This window comes from Oncorhynchus mykiss, chromosome 12 (genome assembly GCF_013265735.2).
Source record: "Oncorhynchus mykiss isolate Arlee chromosome 12, USDA_OmykA_1.1, whole genome shotgun sequence".
Taxonomy (NCBI): domain Eukaryota; kingdom Metazoa; phylum Chordata; class Actinopteri; order Salmoniformes; family Salmonidae; genus Oncorhynchus; species Oncorhynchus mykiss.
The window spans coordinates 89,810,029-89,831,657 of NC_048576.1; the positions used below are offsets into that span (position 1 = coordinate 89,810,029).

At 41.5% G+C, this 21,629-nt stretch overlaps 1 protein-coding gene across 1 annotated transcript; it reads right to left on the reverse strand.

Moving 5' to 3' along the window:
• Positions 1-675: 675 nt before the first annotated feature.
• On the reverse strand, positions 676-21,245 carry LOC118936510 (cytochrome P450 2K1-like). The gene is made up of 8 exons (XM_036939124.1): positions 21,027-21,245; positions 13,890-14,052; positions 13,565-13,714; positions 13,304-13,464; positions 12,990-13,169; positions 9,745-9,886; positions 2,480-2,806; positions 676-2,268 (listed from the first exon to the last, which is right to left on the reverse strand). Exons 1-8 carry the CDS (start codon positions 21,228-21,230, stop codon positions 2,081-2,083), a joined length of 1,515 nt encoding a protein of 504 aa, XP_036795019.1. The 5' UTR covers positions 21,231-21,245; the 3' UTR covers positions 676-2,080.
• Between the last annotated feature and the right edge of the window lie 384 nt (positions 21,246-21,629).

A 21,629-nucleotide genomic window follows, 5' to 3' on the forward strand; every position in this document is an offset into this window, starting at 1 on the left:
GATGACCAGGAGCTAGTGGGATTGGCTACAAATATGTATTGAGCACCAGCCAACGAGAGCATACAGGTCGCAGTGGTGGGTAGTATATGGGGCTTTGGAGACAAAACGGATGGCACTGTGTTAGCAAACTGGATGTAGCCTGAGTAAAATGTTGGAGGCTATTTTGTAAATGACATCGCCAAAGTTAAGGATCGGTAGGATGGTCAGTTTTACGAGGGTATGTTGAGCAGCATGAGTGAAGGAGGCTTTGTTGCGAGAAAAGAAGCCGATTCCAGATTTAACTTTGGATTGGAGATGCTTAAAGTGAGTCTGGAAGGAGAGTTTACAGTCTAGCCTGACACCTAGGTATTTATAGTTGTCCACATATTCAGTCAGAACCATCCAGAGTAGTGATGCTGGTCGGTTGAAGAGCATGCATTTCGTTTTACTAGCATGCTAGCATAAGAGAAGTTGGATGCCACGGAAGGAGTGTTGTATGGCATTGAAGCTCATTTGGAGGTTTGTTAAAAGTGTCCAAAGGGAAAAATGTATACAGAATGGTGTCGTCTGTGTTGACGTGGATCAAAGATTCACCCGCAGCAAATAAATGGTATAATTGATGTTATAAACTGGGTGGTTCGAGCCCTGAATGCCGATTGTCTGACAGCCGTGGTATATCAGACCGTACACCATGGGTATGACAAAACATTTATTTTTACTGCTTTAATTACGTTGGTAACCAGTTTATAATAGCAATAAGGCACCTTGGGGATTTGTGGTATATGGCCAATATACCACGGTTAAGGACTGTGTCCATGCACTCCGCGATGCATCGTGCTTAAGAACAGCCCTTAGCCATGGTATATTGGCCATATTCCACACCCCCTCGCGCCTTATTGCTTAAATACTGTATATTACTTTAGTATGGTTACATTTAATTTGCTCTGTTTACGCAGTGTCTAGTCATTGTGCAAACGCACGGCAGCTTTATATTGCTATAGAATTTACACAAAGTGCCTTACAATACGTCATTCTCAAACATTTTATGAATTTATGATCACTAAGATATGGTCATTTTCAGGTTCTCACTTGTCAGAAGATATAAACTAAAAAGGGGTCACTCTTCCTGGGGGTGTATATGAACAGATTTTAATACCAAGGCTAATCAGAAGCCTACGTCTTAGCTTATTTATCTTTGGGGTGTAATCAAGCTTAGCAGAGTCAATCATCCTAGCTGTTATCAATAACAGACACTGTTAGTGTTATGTACCTTTGGTTGGCCTGTTTGAATAGGACAAGAAAGCTTAAAGGTGCAATAAGTTAGATTTTCATGCCCAAATCTTCCAATATATTATATGTAAGTAGTCACTAGTAGCTAATGTGGCTCAAGCTAACCACTAGCTAAGGTCAATGGAGAAAGAGTACCTTAAACTAGCCACCAGCTACCGCACAGTTTGTAAACACATTTTTGTGAGACCTTTTGGCTGCTTTTACACAGGCAGCTCAATTCTGGTCTTTTGTCCAATTGTAGGCAAAATAGCTGATCTGGTTGGTCAAAATACTAAACAGTGGAAAACAATCCAAATTGGGTTTCCTGTGTAAATGCAGTCTTGTTGTTTCAAATTTCGTTCAACAACTGGAACCACTAATGGAGGGAAGTAGGCAGTCGAACTTCCACTCCTGCTGGAGCTAGCTACTTAGTGGTAGTTATTTGTTCTAGCTAGCAGATGGTTGCTAAGTATGCTTACTAGTCATATAAAAACAACCACAAGGGTATATATTAGTGTCAACTACTGATAACATTAGCTAGAACACTGATTGACTTTGCTAAGCTTGGTAACAGCTGTCCAGTCCCAGACAAGGCAGGACAGCAAGCAAAAACAACAAGCATTCTGTACATAATAGCAGTGCTTTGTATCAATCAATTACATTGTTGGATTGTAGAGCAATCAAATTAAACCAAAACCATTGAGGGACGGACTGGTTTCATCTCAGACCTGGCTCACAGTACAGCCGGTGAGGTAACCCATTTCAGCATGTTTGTCTAAAGTGGAGCATTTGTTCTAAGTCATGTATAATATACATTAGGCCCAGACTCATCTCAGACCCGGCTCACAGCACACAGCTGGTGAGGTGAAGGGTTGAGGGTGAACCCCACGGATGGTGTAAGGTCCAGATCATCCTCTGTTACTCCAGGAGGAGGAGAGAAACGAAAGCGCTGCAGGAGGGAGGTGAAGAAGAGGAAGAGCTCCATCCTGGCCAGACTCTCCCCCAGACACACCCTACGACCTGGAAGAAGATAAAATGAGGAAGACAACATATAACAATTAGGTCTACATAGATTTCCTACAGTTGACATAAATTGTACACACATTTCCATACCATAAACTCTCCCTAGGTCAAAGCAATTCCACAATTCTCACAAAAATGTGTTTACATTCTAATTCATAGAAGGATTCACTTACCCAGTCAGTATGGATACAGAAACAGTGGAACTCACCTGCAGAGAAGGGCATGAAGGCATCCCTCTTGGTGAATCGACCTTCCTCATCCAGAAAGTGGGCGGGGTTAAAGGTGTGTGGGCTCTCCCATTCGCTTCCGTCTTGTAGGACAGACGTCAGTAGAGGAAACACAAGCGTCCCCTTCTTGATGAAATATCCCTGGAAGGTGATGTCTCGGCTGGTGGTGTGGGGGATGGCAATGGGTAAAATGTTGGCCAGTCTCTGGGTCTCATGGATCACTGCATCAGTGTAGGGCAGGTTCTTCCTGTCCTCTGCTAAGGGCTGACGACTTCCTATGACGCTGCTGATCTCCTCCAGGACCCGGTCTGAGATCGAAAGGAGGGAGGACCAAAGTTACTACCCTCAGAGAAAATGTCATCTTAATAATCTTTACCCTGGAGATTTTATCATTTAAACAAGATGGCTTGATAACTTCAACGGGGCTCCATGTGAACGATACCTTAACCTACGTACCAAAGCAGTCAACTTTTCTGTACAGTTCAAAGTTCACACTTAATGTATAACACCTTTTGTAAAACAGTAGACAATAGCTATACAAGACAAAGTAAATTGTATACATCACGTCCAACAACACTGTTAATGGTAAAAGATATGGGAGTACTTGTTATTGACTGTGATATTAATTTAGTTTTGTTTGACATTCTGTACACAATAGGTTTGTGTCCTGTGCAGAGAGTTGTGTCTAGTGTTTTGCCAAACAGTGCTTATCAATTGCATTTAATGTGAAACAATGATAAATGACATACTGTTGTGTATAAAAGGGGATTGTTTTGGCCACGTGGATCCCAGTTTTTGCAGGTTGTCTTGTTATTTTGATGGTTGTATTTTCATTTTTAGGGTATCTTTAGTTCTGATGGTGTCACACCCTGACCATAGTTTGCTTTGTATGTTTCTATGTTTTGGTTGGTCAGGGTGTGATCTGAGTGGGCATTCTATGTTACATGTCTAGTTTGTCCAGTTCTATGTTCGGCCTGATATGGTTCTCAATCAGAGGCAGGTGTTCGTCATTGTCTCTGATTGGGAACCATATTTAGGTAGCCTGGTTTTCACTGTGTGTTTGTGGGTGATTGTTCCTGTCTATGTGTTTTCACCAGATAGGGCTGTTTAGGTTTTCGTTACGTTCATTACGTTCTTTATTTTGTAGTGTTTGTATTGATTCGTGTTTTACGTTTGTTTATTAAAACATGGATCGCAATCTACACGCTGCATTTTGGTCCGACTCTCCTTCTCATACAGAAAACCGTTACAGATGGCGCCAACAGAGAAGGCAGCATCGCAACTAGCTCTTAGGAAACTGCAGTATTTTGTTTGTTTATGTACTATTTTTTTTACAGAATTAGCTCTAGAATTGTTTTCTGCCATTACATACAGCTGGGAAGAACTATTGGATATTAGAGCAGCGGTAACTCACCAGAACTACCAGCATCACGAGGATTACGACCTGGAGCAGATCCTTTGTTTGCTCTCCCTAGAGCAGTTGAACTTATTCCAGAGGCTGACCCAAAACAATGCTGATGGAGGAGAGGTACTCAGGGTGGTCTTCTGGTCCAACTTAGGAAGCATGTACACCACCCACCACTCCCGAGTATTTTACTCGTTAATGTCCAATCGCTGGATAATAAAGTTGACAAGCTCAAGGCGAGAGTTGCTTTTCAGAGAGACGCCAGGGATTGTAACATACTCTGCTTCACTGAAATACGGCTCTCAAGATATTCTGTCTGACTCCATAAAGCCAGTTGGGTTCTCAAAGCATCGTGCCAACAGGAATAAACATCTCTCCGGGAAGCAGAAGGGTGGAGGTATATGTTTTATGACTAACGACTTACGGTGTAACTGTGATAACGTACAGGAACTCAAGTCCTTCCAAACTAGAATATCTCACAATCAAATGCCGACCGTACTATCTCCTGAGGGAATTTACATCAATAATAGCCACAGCCGTCTATATCCTCCACTCAAGCAAATACCACGACGGCCCTTAAAGAACTTCAATGGACTTTATGCAAACTGGAAACCACATATCCTGAGGCTGCATTTTTTGTAGCTGTGGATCTTAACAAAGCAAACTTGAAGAAAAGGCTTCCGAAAGTCTATCAACTCTATGTACTCGCACGGCTAAAACTCTCAACCACTGTTACATTACCTTACGGAATGCATATAAGGCCCTCCCCCGCCCTCCATTCGGCAAATCGGACCATGATTCCATCTTGCTCCTCTCTTCGTATAGGCAGAAACTCAAACAGAAAGCACCCATGGTAAGGACTATTCAATCGGTATCCACGCTTCCAGATTGCTTTGATCACGCAGACTGGGATATGTTCAGAGTAGCTTCAGGTAACAATAAAACTCATTCACCGTATTGGTAAATGTGTCTATCGGGAAGTGAATAGAAGAGGTTGTACCCACTGACTATTAAAACCAACCCCAACCAGAAACCGTGGATAGATGGATAGACCTCTCACTCAACATCAATAAAACTAAGGAGATGATCATGGACTTCAGGAAACAGCAGAGGGAGCAACCCCCTATCCACATCGACGGGACCTCAGTGGAGAAGGTGGAAAGATTTAAGTTCCTCGGCATACACATCACTGACAAACTGAAATGGTCCACCCACACAGACAGTGTGGTGAAGGCAGTGCAACAGCGCCTCTTCAACCTCAGGGAGGCTAAAGAAATTTGACTTAACACCTAAAGCCCTCAAACTTATACAGATGCACAATTGAGAGCATCCTGTCGGGCTGTATCACCGCATGGAATGGCAAGTGCACTGCCCACAACTGCTCCAGAGAGGTGGTGCTGTCTGCCCAACGCCTTACCGGGGGCAATCGTCCCGCCCTCCTGCATACCTACAGCACCCGAAGTCACAGGAATGCCAAAAAGAACATCAAGGACATAAACCACCCGAGCCACTGCCTGTTCACTCCGCTATCAGCCAAAAGGCGAGGTTAGTACAGGTGAATCAAAGCTGTGACCGAGAGACTGGAAAAAACGCTTCTATCCCAAGGCCATCAGACTGCTGTCATGACGTTGGCCTCTTTGAGTACAGCAACCCCATCCCTCTCTCCCTGCCTCCCCCCTTTCCTCCTTCAACTAGGCTGCTGTGGTCAGAGGTCGTAAATTCCTGAGAAGACCTCATGGACACACAGTTATAGAGAGTAGTTTTTCATGGAGACAAATGAAATCCTTCCACCTCACAGAACTTGAGGTACGAACAAAGTTCATGTTCCGGAGAAAATGTAAAAGATCGGTGAAGAATCCAGCTACGAACTAGTCCATTTGTCACAACTTGGGAAGGTCATGGGAGACAGTGTGGCCACATTACCATAATGCTGTTTATATAATAGCCCCAGATATAAGGTTTACATCTAATTGTTGTATAAGATGAATGAGTGAGTATGATACTGTTTACACAATTTTACAATGTGATTTTGGACTGTTTAACTTCTTACTGTATAGGGGGCAGCATTTTCACTTTTGGATAAATAGCATGCCCAATTTCAACTTCCTGCTACTCATGTCAAGAATATAATATACGCATATTATTAGTAGATTTGGATAGAAAACACTCAGAAGTTTCTAAAACTGTTTGAATCATGTCTGTGAGTATAACATGTTTTCAGTTCCTACCGCTTCCACTGGATGTCACCAGTCTTTGGAATTTGGTTCATTTGTCCAATGAAGTACGGCCATCTAAGAACTGCGTAACACTGTTGAGAGTTGCGCAATACTTGAAAAGTAGCTTGGTTTGTTGTCTTCCTGTATTGAACACAGATAGATCTTTCTTCAATTTGATCGATTATTAACGTTTAAAAATACCTAAAGTTGTATTACAAAAGTAGTTTGAAATGTTTTGGCAAAATTTACAGGCAACTTTTGAAATATTTTGTAGTGACGTTGCGCAATTTGGAAGCTGTTTTTTTCTGGATCAAACGCGCCAAATAAATGGAAATTTTGGATATATATGGACGGAATTAATCGAACAAAAAGGACCAATTGTGATGTTTATGGGACATAATTGGAGTGCCAACAAAAGAAGCTTGTCAAAGGTAAGGCATGTTTTATATTTTATTTATGCGTTTTGCGTAGCGCCTGCAGGGTTGAAATATGCTACCCTCTGTTTATTGTTGTGCTATCATAAGATAACAGCTTCTGATGCTTTCCCCCGAAAAGCCTTTTTATAATCTGACATGTCGGCTGGATTCACAACGAGTGTAGCTTTAATTTAGTATCTTACATGTGTGATTTAATGAAAGTTTGATTTTTATATAATTTTATTTGAATTTGCCTCGCTGCATTTTCCCTGGCTTTCGGCCAAGTGGGACGCAAGCGTCCCCTATACATTAAGAAGTTAATGAAGGAAAACTCAAAAAGGGAATTGGATTTGAACTAAGTCAGAGGACCGCCCCTGAGCCCAGTTAGGGTCAGACATCCTGGGACAGCCCTTTTCTGCCTTTCCGAATAAAACCCAACTTTGAGAAATTATCACCAGACCATGTTTTTCCCCATTAGGGGAGGACAAAGGTTGTAGACCATTGCTGAATATTTTAACCATACCACATGGTTAAACTCTTAGACTATCGATACCGACAGAATGAGAACAAGTCTTTGATAGTAATTACTAGTCTGCAGCTAGGAATTCGGTGTCATTGAACGCGAAGAACGACAACAGCCGAAACATCCATTCTATAACGACTGTCATGTTGAGGGAGACGGACAATTCTACGAAAGAGACAAACTTTTAACCAGCGATCAAGACGACACACTGAGCGTAAATATATATATTGATTGCAATTGTTCCCGAATGAGTGAGCGTTCATGTGTAAAGGATTAGCATTTTAATTGTTGTAATTATCACTCTGTAGTGACATCTTGGTCGACCCCCCCCCCCCCATTTCAAGCAAAGAGGTACGTAGTTTGAAGATAGGCCTTGATATACATCCACAAATGCACCTCCAATTGACTCAAATGATGTCAATTAGCCTATCAGAAGCTTCCAGAGCCATGACATCATTTTCTGGAATTTTCCAAGCTGTTTAAAGGCACAGTCAACTTAATGTATGTAAAATTTTGACCCACTGGAATTGTGATACAGTGAATTCTAAGTGAAATAATCTGTCTGTAAAGACTTGTTGGAAAAATTACTTTGTCATGCACAAAGTAGACGTCCTAACCGATTTGCCAAGACTCTAGTTTGTTAACAAAAAATGTCTGTCGTGGTTGAAAAACTAGTTTTAATGACTCCAACCTAAGTGTATGTAAACTTCTGACTTCAAATGTATGTTATGAAACTGTTAGATATCACTTGTTAGATATTACTGCACTGTTTGAGCTAGAAGCACAAGCATTTCTCTACACCCACAATAACATCTGCTAAACACGCGTATGTAACCAATAAAATTTTATTTGAATTAATGTATTGGCTCTTTTGAGAAGGCAACTACACTGAACAAAAATGCACCTTCGATGGCCACTGGTACGCTGGAGAAGTGTGCTCCTCACGGGTGAATCCCGGTTTCAACTGTACTGGTCAGATGGCAGATAGCAGATAGTGTGGGCTTCGTGTGGGTGAGCAGTTTGCAGATGTCAATATTGTGAACAGAGAACCCCACCGCCACCATGGGGCAATGGTATGGACAGGTATAAGCTACGGACAACGAACACAATTGCATTTTCTTGATGGCAATTTGAATGCACAGAGATACCATGACGAGATCCTGAGACCATTGTCGTGCCATTCATCTGCCGCCATCACCTCACGTTTCAGCATGACAATGCACGGCCCCATGCCGCAAAGATCTGTACACAATTCCCGGAAGCTGAAAATGCCCCAGTTCTTCCATGGCCTGCATACTCCCCAGACATGTCACACTTTGAGCATGTTTGGGATTCTCTGGATCAACGTGTACGACAGCGTGTTCCAGTTCCCGCTAAAATCCAGCAGCTTTGCACAGCCATTGAAGAGGAGTGGGACAACATTCCACAGGCCACAATCAGCCGCTTGTTCAACTGTCACACTGCATGAGGCAAATAGTGGTCACACCAGATACTGACTGGTTTTCTGATCCACACCCCTACCTTTTTTAAAGGTCTCTCTGACCAACAGATGCATATCTGTATTCCCAGTCATGTGAACTCCATAGATTAGGCCCTAATGAATTTATTTAAATTGACTTATTTCCTTATATGAACTGTACTTCAGTAAAATCTTTGAAATTGTTGCATTTATATTTTTGGTCTGTGTAAATTTTAAAAATGCATTTAAAAATGGCACTGAGTTCTGTGTCTTGAAAATCTAAAACGATGTTCCAAAAAATGCTTAAAATAAGGAAAAGCTGCACACACAAAAATATACATCTGTCGAAGCTGGAGGCTGGGGAAGTCAAGATGGAGGCTGGGGAAGTCAAGATGGAGGCTGGGGAAGTCAAGATGGAGGGTGGGGAAGTCAAGATGGAGGCTGGGGAAGTCAAGATGGAGGCTGGGGAAGTCAAGATGGAGGCTGGGGAAGTTAAGATGGAGGCTGGGGAAGTTAAGATGGAGGCTGGGAAAGTCAAGATGGAGGCTGGGGAAGTCAAGATGGAGGCTGGGGAAGTTAAGATGGAGGCTGGGGAAGTTAAGATGGAGGCTGGGGAAGTCAAGATGGAGGCTGGGGAAGTCAAGATGGAGGCTGGGGAAGTCAAGATGGAGGCTGGGGGAAGTGCATTATTTGTTCGACATTGAAGGATGTTTTTGCAAGTGTCATTTTCTGAGAATCTTTCTGAAGACTTTTTGCAGACAATTTCTGGACTCGTTTTTTTATTTGCCTTTCTGTTCTAATAATAAATATTTATATTGTGTATTCTACTCCAATCACTGTCTCCTTAGAGGTATTTGCGCCACTCTTCTCCCTCCCAAGTTAAGAACCTGTTGTCCTCTATGGCTACGGTATCCTTTATTGCCACAAATACCACACCATAGTACAACTCCATTATATATCTATCACTCTGCTGCCTTACACATGTAGATTATCCCAATGAGAAAATCTGGTTGAAATGTCATCATTTCAACACATTTAGTTACATTCATGTAGATTACAGCTTAATTCACAGTGTTCAAGCATTTGAAACAAACTATAAACTGGTCTGTGGTTCAAGTGGCAATTTGGAAATGTTTACAGCAAGTAACACCTTGATTGTCTTGCATTACTACAATCACTTGCAATGTCTGTACAAAGGTGTGTGTCTGTGTGCTCATTGATGCTTACCCTGTATAAGGGGGTACTTGACCATTAGCATCAACAACCAGCGTAGGGTTGTCCCTGTGGTCTCTGTACCAGCAGAAAACAGGTTGGCCACAGAGGATATCAGGTTGTTGTCATGGTAGTGAGAGTTCTTGTTGCCAGATTCCTTATACATACAGAAAAAGCATTTTAAAAGGGGAGAAAATATTTGTTTTCCCCTCAAAAGTCTTGGTCTAGCAGTCTTTGCATTCTTTTTCGAAGGTCAAAAATGTGCTTTCAAAAATGTGTTTTTACATATAACTTCTACACACATTTTACATACAAGGTGTAGCAGTCTTAGCTGCAGCCTCCAGAACACATACTCTGAGTGTACAGAACATTAAGAACAAATGCTGTTTCCATGGATTAGACCAGGGTGCAACTCAATATTAGGAAGATGTTCCTAGTGTTTTGTACACTCAGTGTATACCGCAGCAGCCTGGGCCCAATGCCATTTCAACATAATCTCTCCTATATTTTCTCCATTCTCTATCACATGGGCCATTTACCCATTCTCAATGCCCACTAAATTCCTAGATGTTATTCATTCAAAGAATTAAAATGTTTTATTATTGGGGGAATAGATCAGCTTTAATATTGCAGATGGAAGCTACAATCTATCAATGTAAATGTCAGCATCATTTCCAATCCCCCATATTGTTTTTGTAAATATGTACAGTGCATTCGGAAAGTATTCAGATCCCTTGACTTTTTCCACATTTTGTTTATTTATAGCATAATTGTAAAATTGATTACATAAATGTTTTCCCTCAATCTACACACAATACCCCATAATGACAAAGCAAAAACAGGTTTAGACATTTTTACACATTTATAATGAAATGGAAAATGGAAAATGGAAATATCACATTTACAGGGTTGAGATTCATTCCTACTACACCGGCTTCGATGCGCGTCTTATTTGGCAGGGCTTGCAAACTATTACAGACTACAAAGGGAAGCAGAGCCGCGAGCTGCCCAGTGACACGAGCTGACCAGACGAGCTAAATAACTTCTATGCTCGCTTCGAGGTAAGCAACACTGAGGCATGCATGAGAGCATCAGCTGTTCCGGACGACTGTGTGATCAAGCTCTCCGCAGCTGACGTGAGTAAGACCTTTAAACAAGTCAACATTCACAAGGCTGCGGGGCTAGATGGATTACCAGGACGTATGCTCTGGGCATGTGCTGACCAACTGGCAGATGTCTTCACTGACATTTTCAACATGTCCCTGATTGAGTCTGTAATACTAACAGGTTTCAAGCAGACCACCATAGTCCCTGTGCCCAAGAACACTAAGGCAACCTGCCTAAATGACTACAGACACGTAGCCTTTTCCCACCTGGACAAAAGGAACACCTACGTGAGAATGCTATTCATTGACTACAGCTCAGTGTTCAACACAATAGCACCCTCAAAGATCATCACGAAGCCAAGGATCCTGGGACTAAACACCTCCCTCCACAACTGGATCCTGGACTAACTGATGGGTCGCTCCCAGGTGGTGAGGGTAGGTAGCAACACATCTGCCACGCTGATCCTCAACACTGGAGCCCCTCAGGGGTGCGTGCTCAGTCCCCTCCTGTACTCTGTTCACCCATGACTGGTGGCCTGGCATGAATCTAACACCATCATTAAGTTTGCAGATGACAACAGTAGTAGGCCTGATCACCGACAACGACGAGACATCCTATAGGGAGGAGGTCAGAGACTTGGCCAGGTGGTGCCAGAATAACAACCTATCCCTCAACGTAACCAAGACTAAGAAGATTATTGTGGACTACAGGAAAAGGAGGACCGAGCATGCCCCAATTCTCATCAACGGCGCTGTAGTGGAGCAGGTTGAGAGCTTCAAGTTCCTTACTGTCCACATCACCAACAAACTAGAATGGTCCACACATACCAAGACAGTCATGAAGAGGGCACGACAAAGCCTATTCCCCCTCAGGAAACTAAAAAGATTTGGCATGGGTTGGTTGCATCACTGCCTGGTACGGCAATTGCTCGGCCTCTGACCGCAAGGCACTACAGAAGTTAGTGCGTACGGCCCAGTACATCACTGGGGCTAAGCTGCCTTGATTTGATTTGATTTACAGTGGCTTGCAAAAGTTTTCACCCCCTTGGTAGTTTTCCTAATTTGTTGCTTTAAAACTTGGGACTAAAATATATTTTTTGGGAGGGTTTGTATAATTGAATTTACACAAGATCTACCACTTTGAAGATGCAAAATATTTTCCGGGAAACAAACAAGAACAGAACTAGAGCGTGCCTAACTATTCTTCAAGGCGAAACTGCTCCAGCTCTTTCAAGTTGGATGGGTTCCGCTGGTGTACAGCAATCTTTAAGTCATACCACAGATTCACAATTGGATTGAGGTCTGAGCTTTGACTAGGCCATTCCAAAACCTTTAAATGTTTTCCCTTAAACCACTCGAGTGTTGCTTTAGCAGTAGTTCTAAACTAGAAAACAGGCATTATAGACAGGACAGGAGCAAGAGGGAAAACTCTGGTAGGTATGAATAAAACAAACTGGCAATAGACAAACAGAACACAGGTATAAATACACAGGGGATATTAGGGAAGATGGGCGACACCTGGAGTGGGGGTGAAAAATCAGGTGAAAGACAGGTGAAAGATCAGGGTGTGACAGAAGCTGGTTGAGAAAATGCAAAGCTGTCATCAAAGGCAAAGAGTGGCTTTTTGAAGAATCTCAAATATGAAATATATTTAGATTTGTTTAACACATGATTCCATATGTGGTAGTGGTAGTGTATATGAGAGAGAGCAAGTGAGCGAGAGAGCTTTTTGAAATACATTTTCTTTTATTGTTTCCCCTAACCCTACCACCCCTCCCCTAATTGAAGTAAATTAATGGACAACAACACTCGAGTGTTGTAAACACAAACACTCTATAATTTTGTTTACTTGATAGCTACCTACACAAATAGCTAGCTAGAACAAAGTGTTAATAATACTTCCAGCTTATACAGTACATAATATCTACATTTTATGGACACAATAAAAGAGTCATATTTTGTTTGTTTTTAATCCTCTCCTTCAGCTACCCTCAAACCCACCCATCTATCTCTGAAGACCATTCAGTTTGATTCATATTTGCCATATATTTCTAACTGTGCTGTTTCACAAACGTTCTGAACCTATATAAATTTTACCAACACAGTATATTTTACATGAGTTATCTTGTTTTTAACTGTAGTGAGATTTCATACCTCCAGGGTTTGCTTTCGGACGAGGAACGAGTCCACAAAGCCTCTACACATCTGAGGGTTGAGAGTCTCCTTCAGCCCCCGCACCAGCTCCTCCATCTCCTTCTTGTTGTTCTCAATATTCTTCAACAAAAGCTTCTTGCTTTTCAGCCAAGGGCCCAGCCAGGGGAACATGTTGTACAACTATCTCCCCGTAAACATAAAGTTAAGCATGAATTACCCTCTTTTAGTCTAGTACAAATTTGAATAATTATTTAATTAAGTGTGACCAGTTTGCCATTATTCTCTGAGTGAGAAACAAATTAAACATATTGTACCTGTATTGAAATGGAGCCACCAATTCGGAGGTTGTCGTTGGCTCGATTTACAGTGGCTTTGAACTTGGGGTCAGAGTATTCAAACCTGCTGCCGTACACAATGTTGGAGATTATGTTGGAGACAGCATAATTCAATGGCTGGGATGTGTCGAATGCTTTACCTGTTACAAAGGACATCAGAAATTGAATTAGCAAACCTAGGGGGGGGGGGGGGGGGGAATTATGTAACCTGTTTTTCAAATCAGAACTACAAATTCTTACCCTTGTGATTTTCAAACACTTCAATCAGGTAGTGAGATTCCTCTAAGATTTTCTCTTCAATCCTTTTTTTGCCCATCCCAAAGTCTCTAAGGTTTGCCAGGGCAAAGCGCCTCATCTCTGTCCATGATTCGCCATTGCCAAACAGAATACCTACCAGTATTGAAAAATAATATTGTTCAGGTGTCAGGAATGAATCATGTAAGGAGAAAATAAATTTGTCAACTATTTGGGTCTGTTGTTGTAGCACCAAATATACTTGCTTGACAGAATATTGTCTAGAATGCAACAGTTAATCAGATTACAAGTTTCACATATACTACATTACCATGTCCATTGGTGAAATCATAGAACACAGGAAGCATGCCCCTGTCCCCAAACTCCTCTGCATGGTTGACCAGCGCCTGATTGACCGTCTTGTATCCTGCCAGGATGACCACTTTTGTGGGTCCAAAATGAACCGTGAAAACAGACCCATATTTCTTGGACAGCTGTAGAACATAAAATAAGACTAAATGCATGGTTTATTAAAGGTCCAGGACAGTGAAAATCATGTTGTTGGTCAAATTGGATGATATTTGAATGTAACCAGTTCATAGCAGTTTGACCCAAGAATGAAAAAGTATTGTAGCTGGTACATTGGAAAAGCTGATAAAGTTACTGGTCCCTTCCCCCCATGTCAAACACTTAGATTCATGAGGCAGGCATTACCTCTGGCTTTATGCCATGTCACGTAAAGCCGGAGATGTTAAACACCAATGGTAGAGTCTTATAATCTTAACTAATTTAAATATGTTACACCTTAAAACCATCATCACATGTACGCATCATGCGGCTTTGTTTACAAACAGTAACATAGCTTAAGCGGAACTTGGCAGAACTAAACTGGTAACTAAGCCCTTTTTACCTGCGTTGTGACTTTTAGCTAGCAAGCTACTTACCAGAATTCCAAGTCAGTGTTAATTTAACTACACTGATTTCCAGAAAATGAAGACAAACAGCATTGGCTGCACCGAAAGTTATGACCATGTCACGCGAGTGCAGTGCACATTTTGAGCTAAGTTGCTTTATCAATTGGGGAGAACATTCAATGGGTCTTGTCAGGATGCTACTCCTGAAGACAGATGCTATACCATCATTGACAGTGGATCTTTCAAGTGCTGTCCATAATGTAGTCTGATGCGGTTGCTGTAACTGTTTTGACTTGTGAACGGTATATTTTCTGTAACACACCTGATAGGGATGGAAGAACAAAAACCATATAGACTAAGACTGAGAACTGCCAACATACAGCTGACATGAAGGAATGTTGTCTTCAAAAGGAGTATAGTCAAGAGAGCAACTTTGGTTAGGCTACTATGGTGAGCATAGGTTAGGCTACTATGGTGAGCGTTGAGCCTTTTCATTTTCAATACGTATCGATTACCCATTTGTCTCTGCCTGCAAATTGTTCTCCTAAAAAGGTAGACTGTAACCTATGCAAAACGTAGCAAGTGTCGCTGTCATTGTTGCTGCTTCCAGTTCAGTAGCCATACCTGTGAGATCAGGTGTGCATGTGGTATCAATTAAATAGAGTAGGCTATAGCCGGTGATTGTCACACAAGTAAATGTAGGTCTCATGGTAATGGAGGTTAATTAACATTAACACATTTACCATCTCCTGGCTTCCACACAGCCTATAAGTCACTGATGCAGACCTTTGGAACATCTACATTTTGAAAAAGTCTAATAAATCCATGTAATATAGCCTACACCTTCACAATAAATCCATTATCTATTTTAAAACAGGTCTAAAGGAAACATGAATAAAATGTAGTCTATTTCAGAAGAACAGATTAGCATAGTCTGAGTTGTCCTTATGTTAGGCCCTGTTATGGCTATGCCATATGGCTATGGGCTCACTAGTTCATTTAGCAGACAAGATTTACTTAGAATTCCAAGGCATTATTTTATAATATGTTATAGTATAAAGAATACAACTGAACAAAGCTATATTCTCCAAACGATTGGAGGTAGTGCACACGTGGATATTCTGTGTTGAGCGGTTAACATAGAAATAGCTACTCCTATATGCTTCATTTAGATGTTCTATAGTTGTTCTACAAAACGTTGTGCTATATGTTTTGATTTTTAATACAGTAAGGCTGCATGATGACTGATGATTTGAAAAAAGGTGCTTGAAGGGCATGACCTCTGCTTTGTGCACATTTCATTAATCTCTCATTCACAATTTGACAAGCACTTGATAATGCCTTGAATTTCACAGCGGCATCCTCTTTGTGGCTGTAAAGCACCCTAAAAATTATCCATGCCTTTGTTGTGCCCTTCTGAGTGCTGCATGCTCTCCATCCCATCACGTGTTCGTTCGGGTCTTTCTCACAGGCTAGATGTTGGAAGAACTGTCCACATTTACTTTTCGTCAGCCAACAAGATGAGTAGGCCTAACGAACAGCAAAAGCACTAGCCTATGTCAATCTACTATCCCCCATATTACAAAAGTAAACCTATTCTATTCAAGAAATAAGTATTCCGGACAGTTGTGGGATGCAATAGATCCCAAATTAATACAACCACTAACATTAAACATTTTTTTTTACGCAATGTGGCTGACGCAACAGATCAGAATGTTTACCTTGAAATGTTAAACCATTAGGCTATTTCTTCACATTAGAAGCACAGCAATGCTGTTCCTCCTTCACTCACACTGTCAAACATACCCTCGTAAAACTGCCTATTCTACCGATCCTCGACTTCGGGGATGTAATTTTCAAAATAGCCTCCAACACTCTACTACGCAAACTAGATGCAGTCTATCACAGTGCCATCCATTTTGTCACCAAAGCCCCATATACCACCCACCACTGCGACCTGTATGCTCTAGTCGGCTGACCCTCGCTACATAGACCCACTGACTCCAGGTCATCTATAAGTCTATGCTAGGTAAAGCCCCGCCCTATCTCAGCTCACTGGTCACCATAACAACACCCACCCGTAGCACGCGCTCTAGCAGGTATATTTCACTGGTCATCCCCAAAGCCAACACCCACTTTGGCCGCCATTCCTTCTAGTTCTCTGCTTCCAATGACTGGAACGAATTGCAAATATATATATATATATATAATAATAATAATAATAATTAAAAAATATATATATACAGTGCCTTGCGAAAGTATTCGGCCCCCTTGAACTTTGCGACCTTTTGCCAAATTTCAGGCTTCAAACATAAAGATATAAAACTGTATTTTTTTGTGAAGAATCAACAACAAGTGGGACACAATCATGAAGTGGAACGACATTTATTGGATATTTCAAACTTTTTTAACAAATCAAAAACTGAAAAATTGGGCGTGCAAAATTATTCAGCCCCTTTACTTTCAGTGCAGCAAACTCTCTCCAGAAGTTCAGTGACGATCTCTGAATGATCCAATGTTGACCTAAATGACTAATGATGATAAATACAATCCACCTGTGTGTAATCAAGTCTCCGTATAAATGCACCTGCACTGTGATAGTCTCAGAGGTCCGTTAAAAGCGCAGAGAGCATCATGAAGAACAAGGAACACACCAGGCAGGTCCGAGATACTGTTGTGAAGAAGTTTAAAGCCGGATTTGGATACAAAAAGATTTCCCAAGCTTTATACATCCCAAGGAGCACTGTGCAAGCGATAATATTGAAATGGAAGGAGTATCAGACCACTGCAAATCTACCAAGACCTGGCCGTCCCTCTAAACTTTCAGCTCATACAAGGAGAAGACTGATCAGAGATGCAGCCAAGAGGCCCATGATCACTCTGGATGAACTGCAGAGATCTACAGCTGAGGTGGGAGACTCTGTCCATAGGACAACAATCAGTCGTATATTGCACAAATCTGGCCTTTATGGAAGAGTGGCAAGAAGAAAGACATTTCTTAAAGATATCCATAAAAAGTGTCGTTTAAAGTTTGCCACAAGCCACCTGGGAAACACACCAAACATGTGGAAGAAGGTGCTCTGGTCAGATGAAACCAAAATTGAACTTTTTGGCAACAATGCGAAACGTTATGTTTGGCGTAAAAGCAACACAGCCCATCACCCTGAACACACCATCCCCACTGTCAAACATGGTGGTGGCAGCATCATGGTTTGGGCCTGCTTTTCTTCAGCAGGGACAGGGAAGATGGTTAAAATTGATGGGAAGATGGATGGAGCCAATTACAGGACCATTCTGGAAGAAAACCTGATGGAGTCTGCAAAAGACCTGAGACTGGGACGGAGATTTGTCTTCCAACAAGACAATGATCCAAAACATAAAGCAAAATCTACAATGGAATGGTTAAAAAATAAACATATCCAGGTGTTCGAATGGCCAAGTCAATGTCCAGACCTGAATCCAATCGAGAATCTGTGGAAAGAACTGAAAACTGCTGTTCACAAATGCTCTCCATCCAACCTCACTGAGCTCGAGCTGTTTTGCAAGGAGGAATGGGAAAACATTTCAGTCTCTTGATGTGCAAAACTGATAGAGACATACCCCAAGCGACTTACAGCTGTAATCGCAGCAAAAGGTGGCGCTACAAAGTATTAACTTAAGGGGGCTGAATAATTTTGCACGCCCAATTTTTCAGTTTTTGATTTGTTAAAAAAGTTTGAAATATCCAATAAATGTCGTTCCACTTCATGATTGTGTCCCACTTGTTGTTGATTCTTCACAAAAAAATACAGTTTTATATCTTTATGTTTGAAGCCTGAAATGTGGCAAAAGGTCGCAAAGTTCAAGGGGGCCGAATACTTTCGCAAGGCACTGTATATATTAAAATGAATTGCTGAAGTTGGGGAATTATCTCCCTCACTAACTTTAAACATCAGCTATCTGAGCAGCTTACCCATCGCTGCAGCTGTACATAGCCCATCTGTAAAAAGCCCACCCAACTACCTACCTCATCCTCAAAATTCATTTTTTGCTCTTTTGCACACCTGTATTTCTACTTGCACATCATCATCTGAACATCTATCACTTCAGTGTTAATTTGCTAAATTGCAGTGTCAAGTGTGATGCAGTGTCAAGTGTGCTCCCTCTCTCGCCTCTAGGTCATCAGGCTGCTCATTATCCCTCACACCTGTCACCATCGTTGGTTTTCCAGGACCAGATAGGCTACACAAGTGGCACACATTGAGTTGTAATGACTCCAGTGATATCGCCATTTCCACATATTTATTGTATCAAAATGGTAGCCTATAATGGCATATACTTGAATAGGCTACTTGATGGCCAACAGAGGCAAATGTATCATTCTCCATATTTAATGTCAGTTTCATTGAGGATTTCTCTAAGCAGTCAACATTAGAATGCAGTTTAAACCCCCTCTGAGTCGTTTTCCAGTGCTTCGTCTCCATTATTTCTTGATGTAGCCAGGCTGTATCACAACCAGCTGTGATTGGGTGTCCCATAGGGTGCGGCGCACAATTGGTCCAGCGTTGTCCAGGTTTGGCCAGTGTAGGCCGTCATTGTAAATAAGAATTTGTTCTTAAATACTGGTAGGTATTCAACTGACTTGCCTAGTTAAAAACGTATTAACACGTTTTATGGAAAAAAAGGGTTGGAAATAGGTGTCTCCATAATGACTATTTAAATAGCTTTCCTACAACTGGTAAAAAGATGTCAACGTGCACTGCTCTCTTAGCTCAGACAATAACTGCAGTGCTCTCTCAATATCCCTCTGGCCCTCCCTTTGGGGGCAGGAGGGGGGGGTGGTAAGTGACAGAATTAAGTGTGGCTGTGTGGCGACAGACATAATAAGAAAATTACAAGCGACAGATGGGATTTTCGAGAGTGCCTGCCCCAGATACTTTCATTAGAGACAATGTTTGTTTTTTCGCATTGTTGGTAATTTTGTACATAATGTCCTGCTCCCGTCTCTTATGCCTGAAAAGAGCTTAGGTATATCAGAACAGCGATTTCTCACCTCGACCCGCACGCAGATTTTAGTGAAGAGAGCACGACAACATCTTTCCCTCTCAGGAGACTGAAAATATTTGGCATGGGTCCCTAGATCCTCAAAAGGTTCTACAGCTGCACCATCGAGAGCATCCTGAATGGTTGCGTCACCGCCTGGTATAGCAACTGCTCGGCATCTGACCATAAGGTGCTACAGAGGGTAGAGAGTACGGCCCAGTACGTCACTGGGGCCAAGCTTCCTGCCATCCAGGACCTATATACTAGGCGGTGTCAGAGGAAGGCCCAAAAAATTGTCAAAGACTCCAGACACCCAAGTCATAGACTGTTCTCTCTGCTACCGCACGGCAAGCAGTATCCGAGCGCCAAGTCTAGGTCCAAAAGGCTCATTAACAGCTTCTATTTACATTACCCCCCCCCCCTTGTTTTTACACTGCTGCTAATCACTGTTTAATATCTATGCATAGTCACTTTACCCCTACCTACATGTAGAAATGACCTCGACTAACCTGTACATTGCGTCGGTACCAGTATCCCCTGTATAATGCCTCGTTTTTGTTATTTTGTTGTGTTACTTTTGTTTATTTAGTAAATCTTTTCTTTACTCTATTTCTTGAACTGCATTGTTGGTTAAGGGATTGTAAGTAAGCATTTCACAGTAAGGTGAATGAATGAAGAGGAGGGATTAAAATGTAGGCAAGTAATAAACATTTCAGAACTACTAGTCGAATAGGACATGGGAGAGATGACAAATTTTGTTTGAACTGCTGATTGTCCCTTTAACTAAGCTCTAAAAGCATCTAGAAGTTATTCAAAATAAATCAACCAAACAGACTGTGGAGATCAGTGTGTGACTTAAAACAATGCAGGTTCTACGAAACGCCCTGTGAAGTAAACAATGAATGAAATGTAAATATAAAAACAAACTAAAAGTTGTTGGAAGCAGTTCTGTAACAAATAAAGTATAATTCTATGTTGACACATATCTTCAGGAGTGATATTGTTGCAATATAAGTTGGATTAAAGTATGTGTGAGCTATTTTGGTGAGTTGTTTGGTCTGTGACAAGAAAACTATTAAGATAGGGGTAAAAACACACACAACAATCCCTTTTAACATTTATGACAGATACGATTTTCAAGCCAAATGCCTCTATTATGTGAGTGAATGCACGGTGGTCATCATTTCACCTGTATTATTTGACAACACTTAACATTTAAAAACAACTGAAATGGAACATTAATGGAGGAACATTCTCTGAAAACATTCATAAACTCAGAGCGAGTGTGGAAAGTAGGGCCACATCAAAATAAAAACATTTTAGAGGGCTCCTGTGTTGACAAAAGCTATTGCTAACTGGTTGAAACACCATGTACTCAACATATTGCTTTGACAATACATGCCTATTGAAACTAACTGGAAGTTTTATACCTGCTAAAATACCAACATTTTGAAAATATTTAGCCAGATAAAACAATGTCACAGATCATATCAACAACCACAACATAGTTTAATCTCAGGACTTCCTCTCACCTCACAGAGGCTGTGATAGGGCCTCTTGAGATCCAGCTGGAGCATGTTACCAAGCAGGGGCAGAGGCCTGGGTCCTGGAGGCTGCTTCCCCTGTTCCTCAGAGTTTGAACCAGAGGAGAGGCGGTAAAGGGCCAGCAGAAACAGCAGAGCCCCCAGCAGTGTCACTGTGCTCGATGTCTGTAGAAGACATTCTAAAAGAGACATCTTCAAACAGCTCTAACAGGGCTAAAAATAGTGACTACTTCCTGCTCATTGATCTGCCTGCCAATGGAGGATCACCTTTTATAAAGCATGGAACAGCCTCAGGGGAGGGACTAAACATTCTGAAAAAAATGTGCTCTTATCTATGCGAAGGTTACTCGTCCTATGAGGAATTCCCATAGTTTATTAGACCATGATCAACACTAGATACAAGAAGGCAAGTGTAAAAATAAACATTTACAGACCTTTGAGGTTTGACTCTGTTAACCACCATCTTTTGAATGTCATTTAGCAACTATTAGATACATATTTCCAACCTTTTTTCACAAATACACACATTTTGGGGAGTCTTTCACATTTGACACTTTAGTGGGGTGTGAAATATAAATGACGTGGAAACAA

Bases quoted from the DNA above. Each gene is read 5' to 3' on its own strand.
- LOC118936510 (XM_036939124.1), bottom strand. From the start codon at position 21,230: ATGTCTCTTTTAGAATGTCTTCTACAGACATCGAGCACAGTGACACTG. The intron at 9,887-12,989 runs GTATGAAATCTC...TGTATGTATAAG, and splicing joins TCCGAAAGCAAACCCTGGAG to GAATCTGGCAACAAGAACTC. The intron at 2,807-9,744 runs GTAAGCATCAAT...TTTCGATCTCAG, and splicing joins CAAGTACCCCCTTATACAGG to ACCGGGTCCTGGAGGAGATC.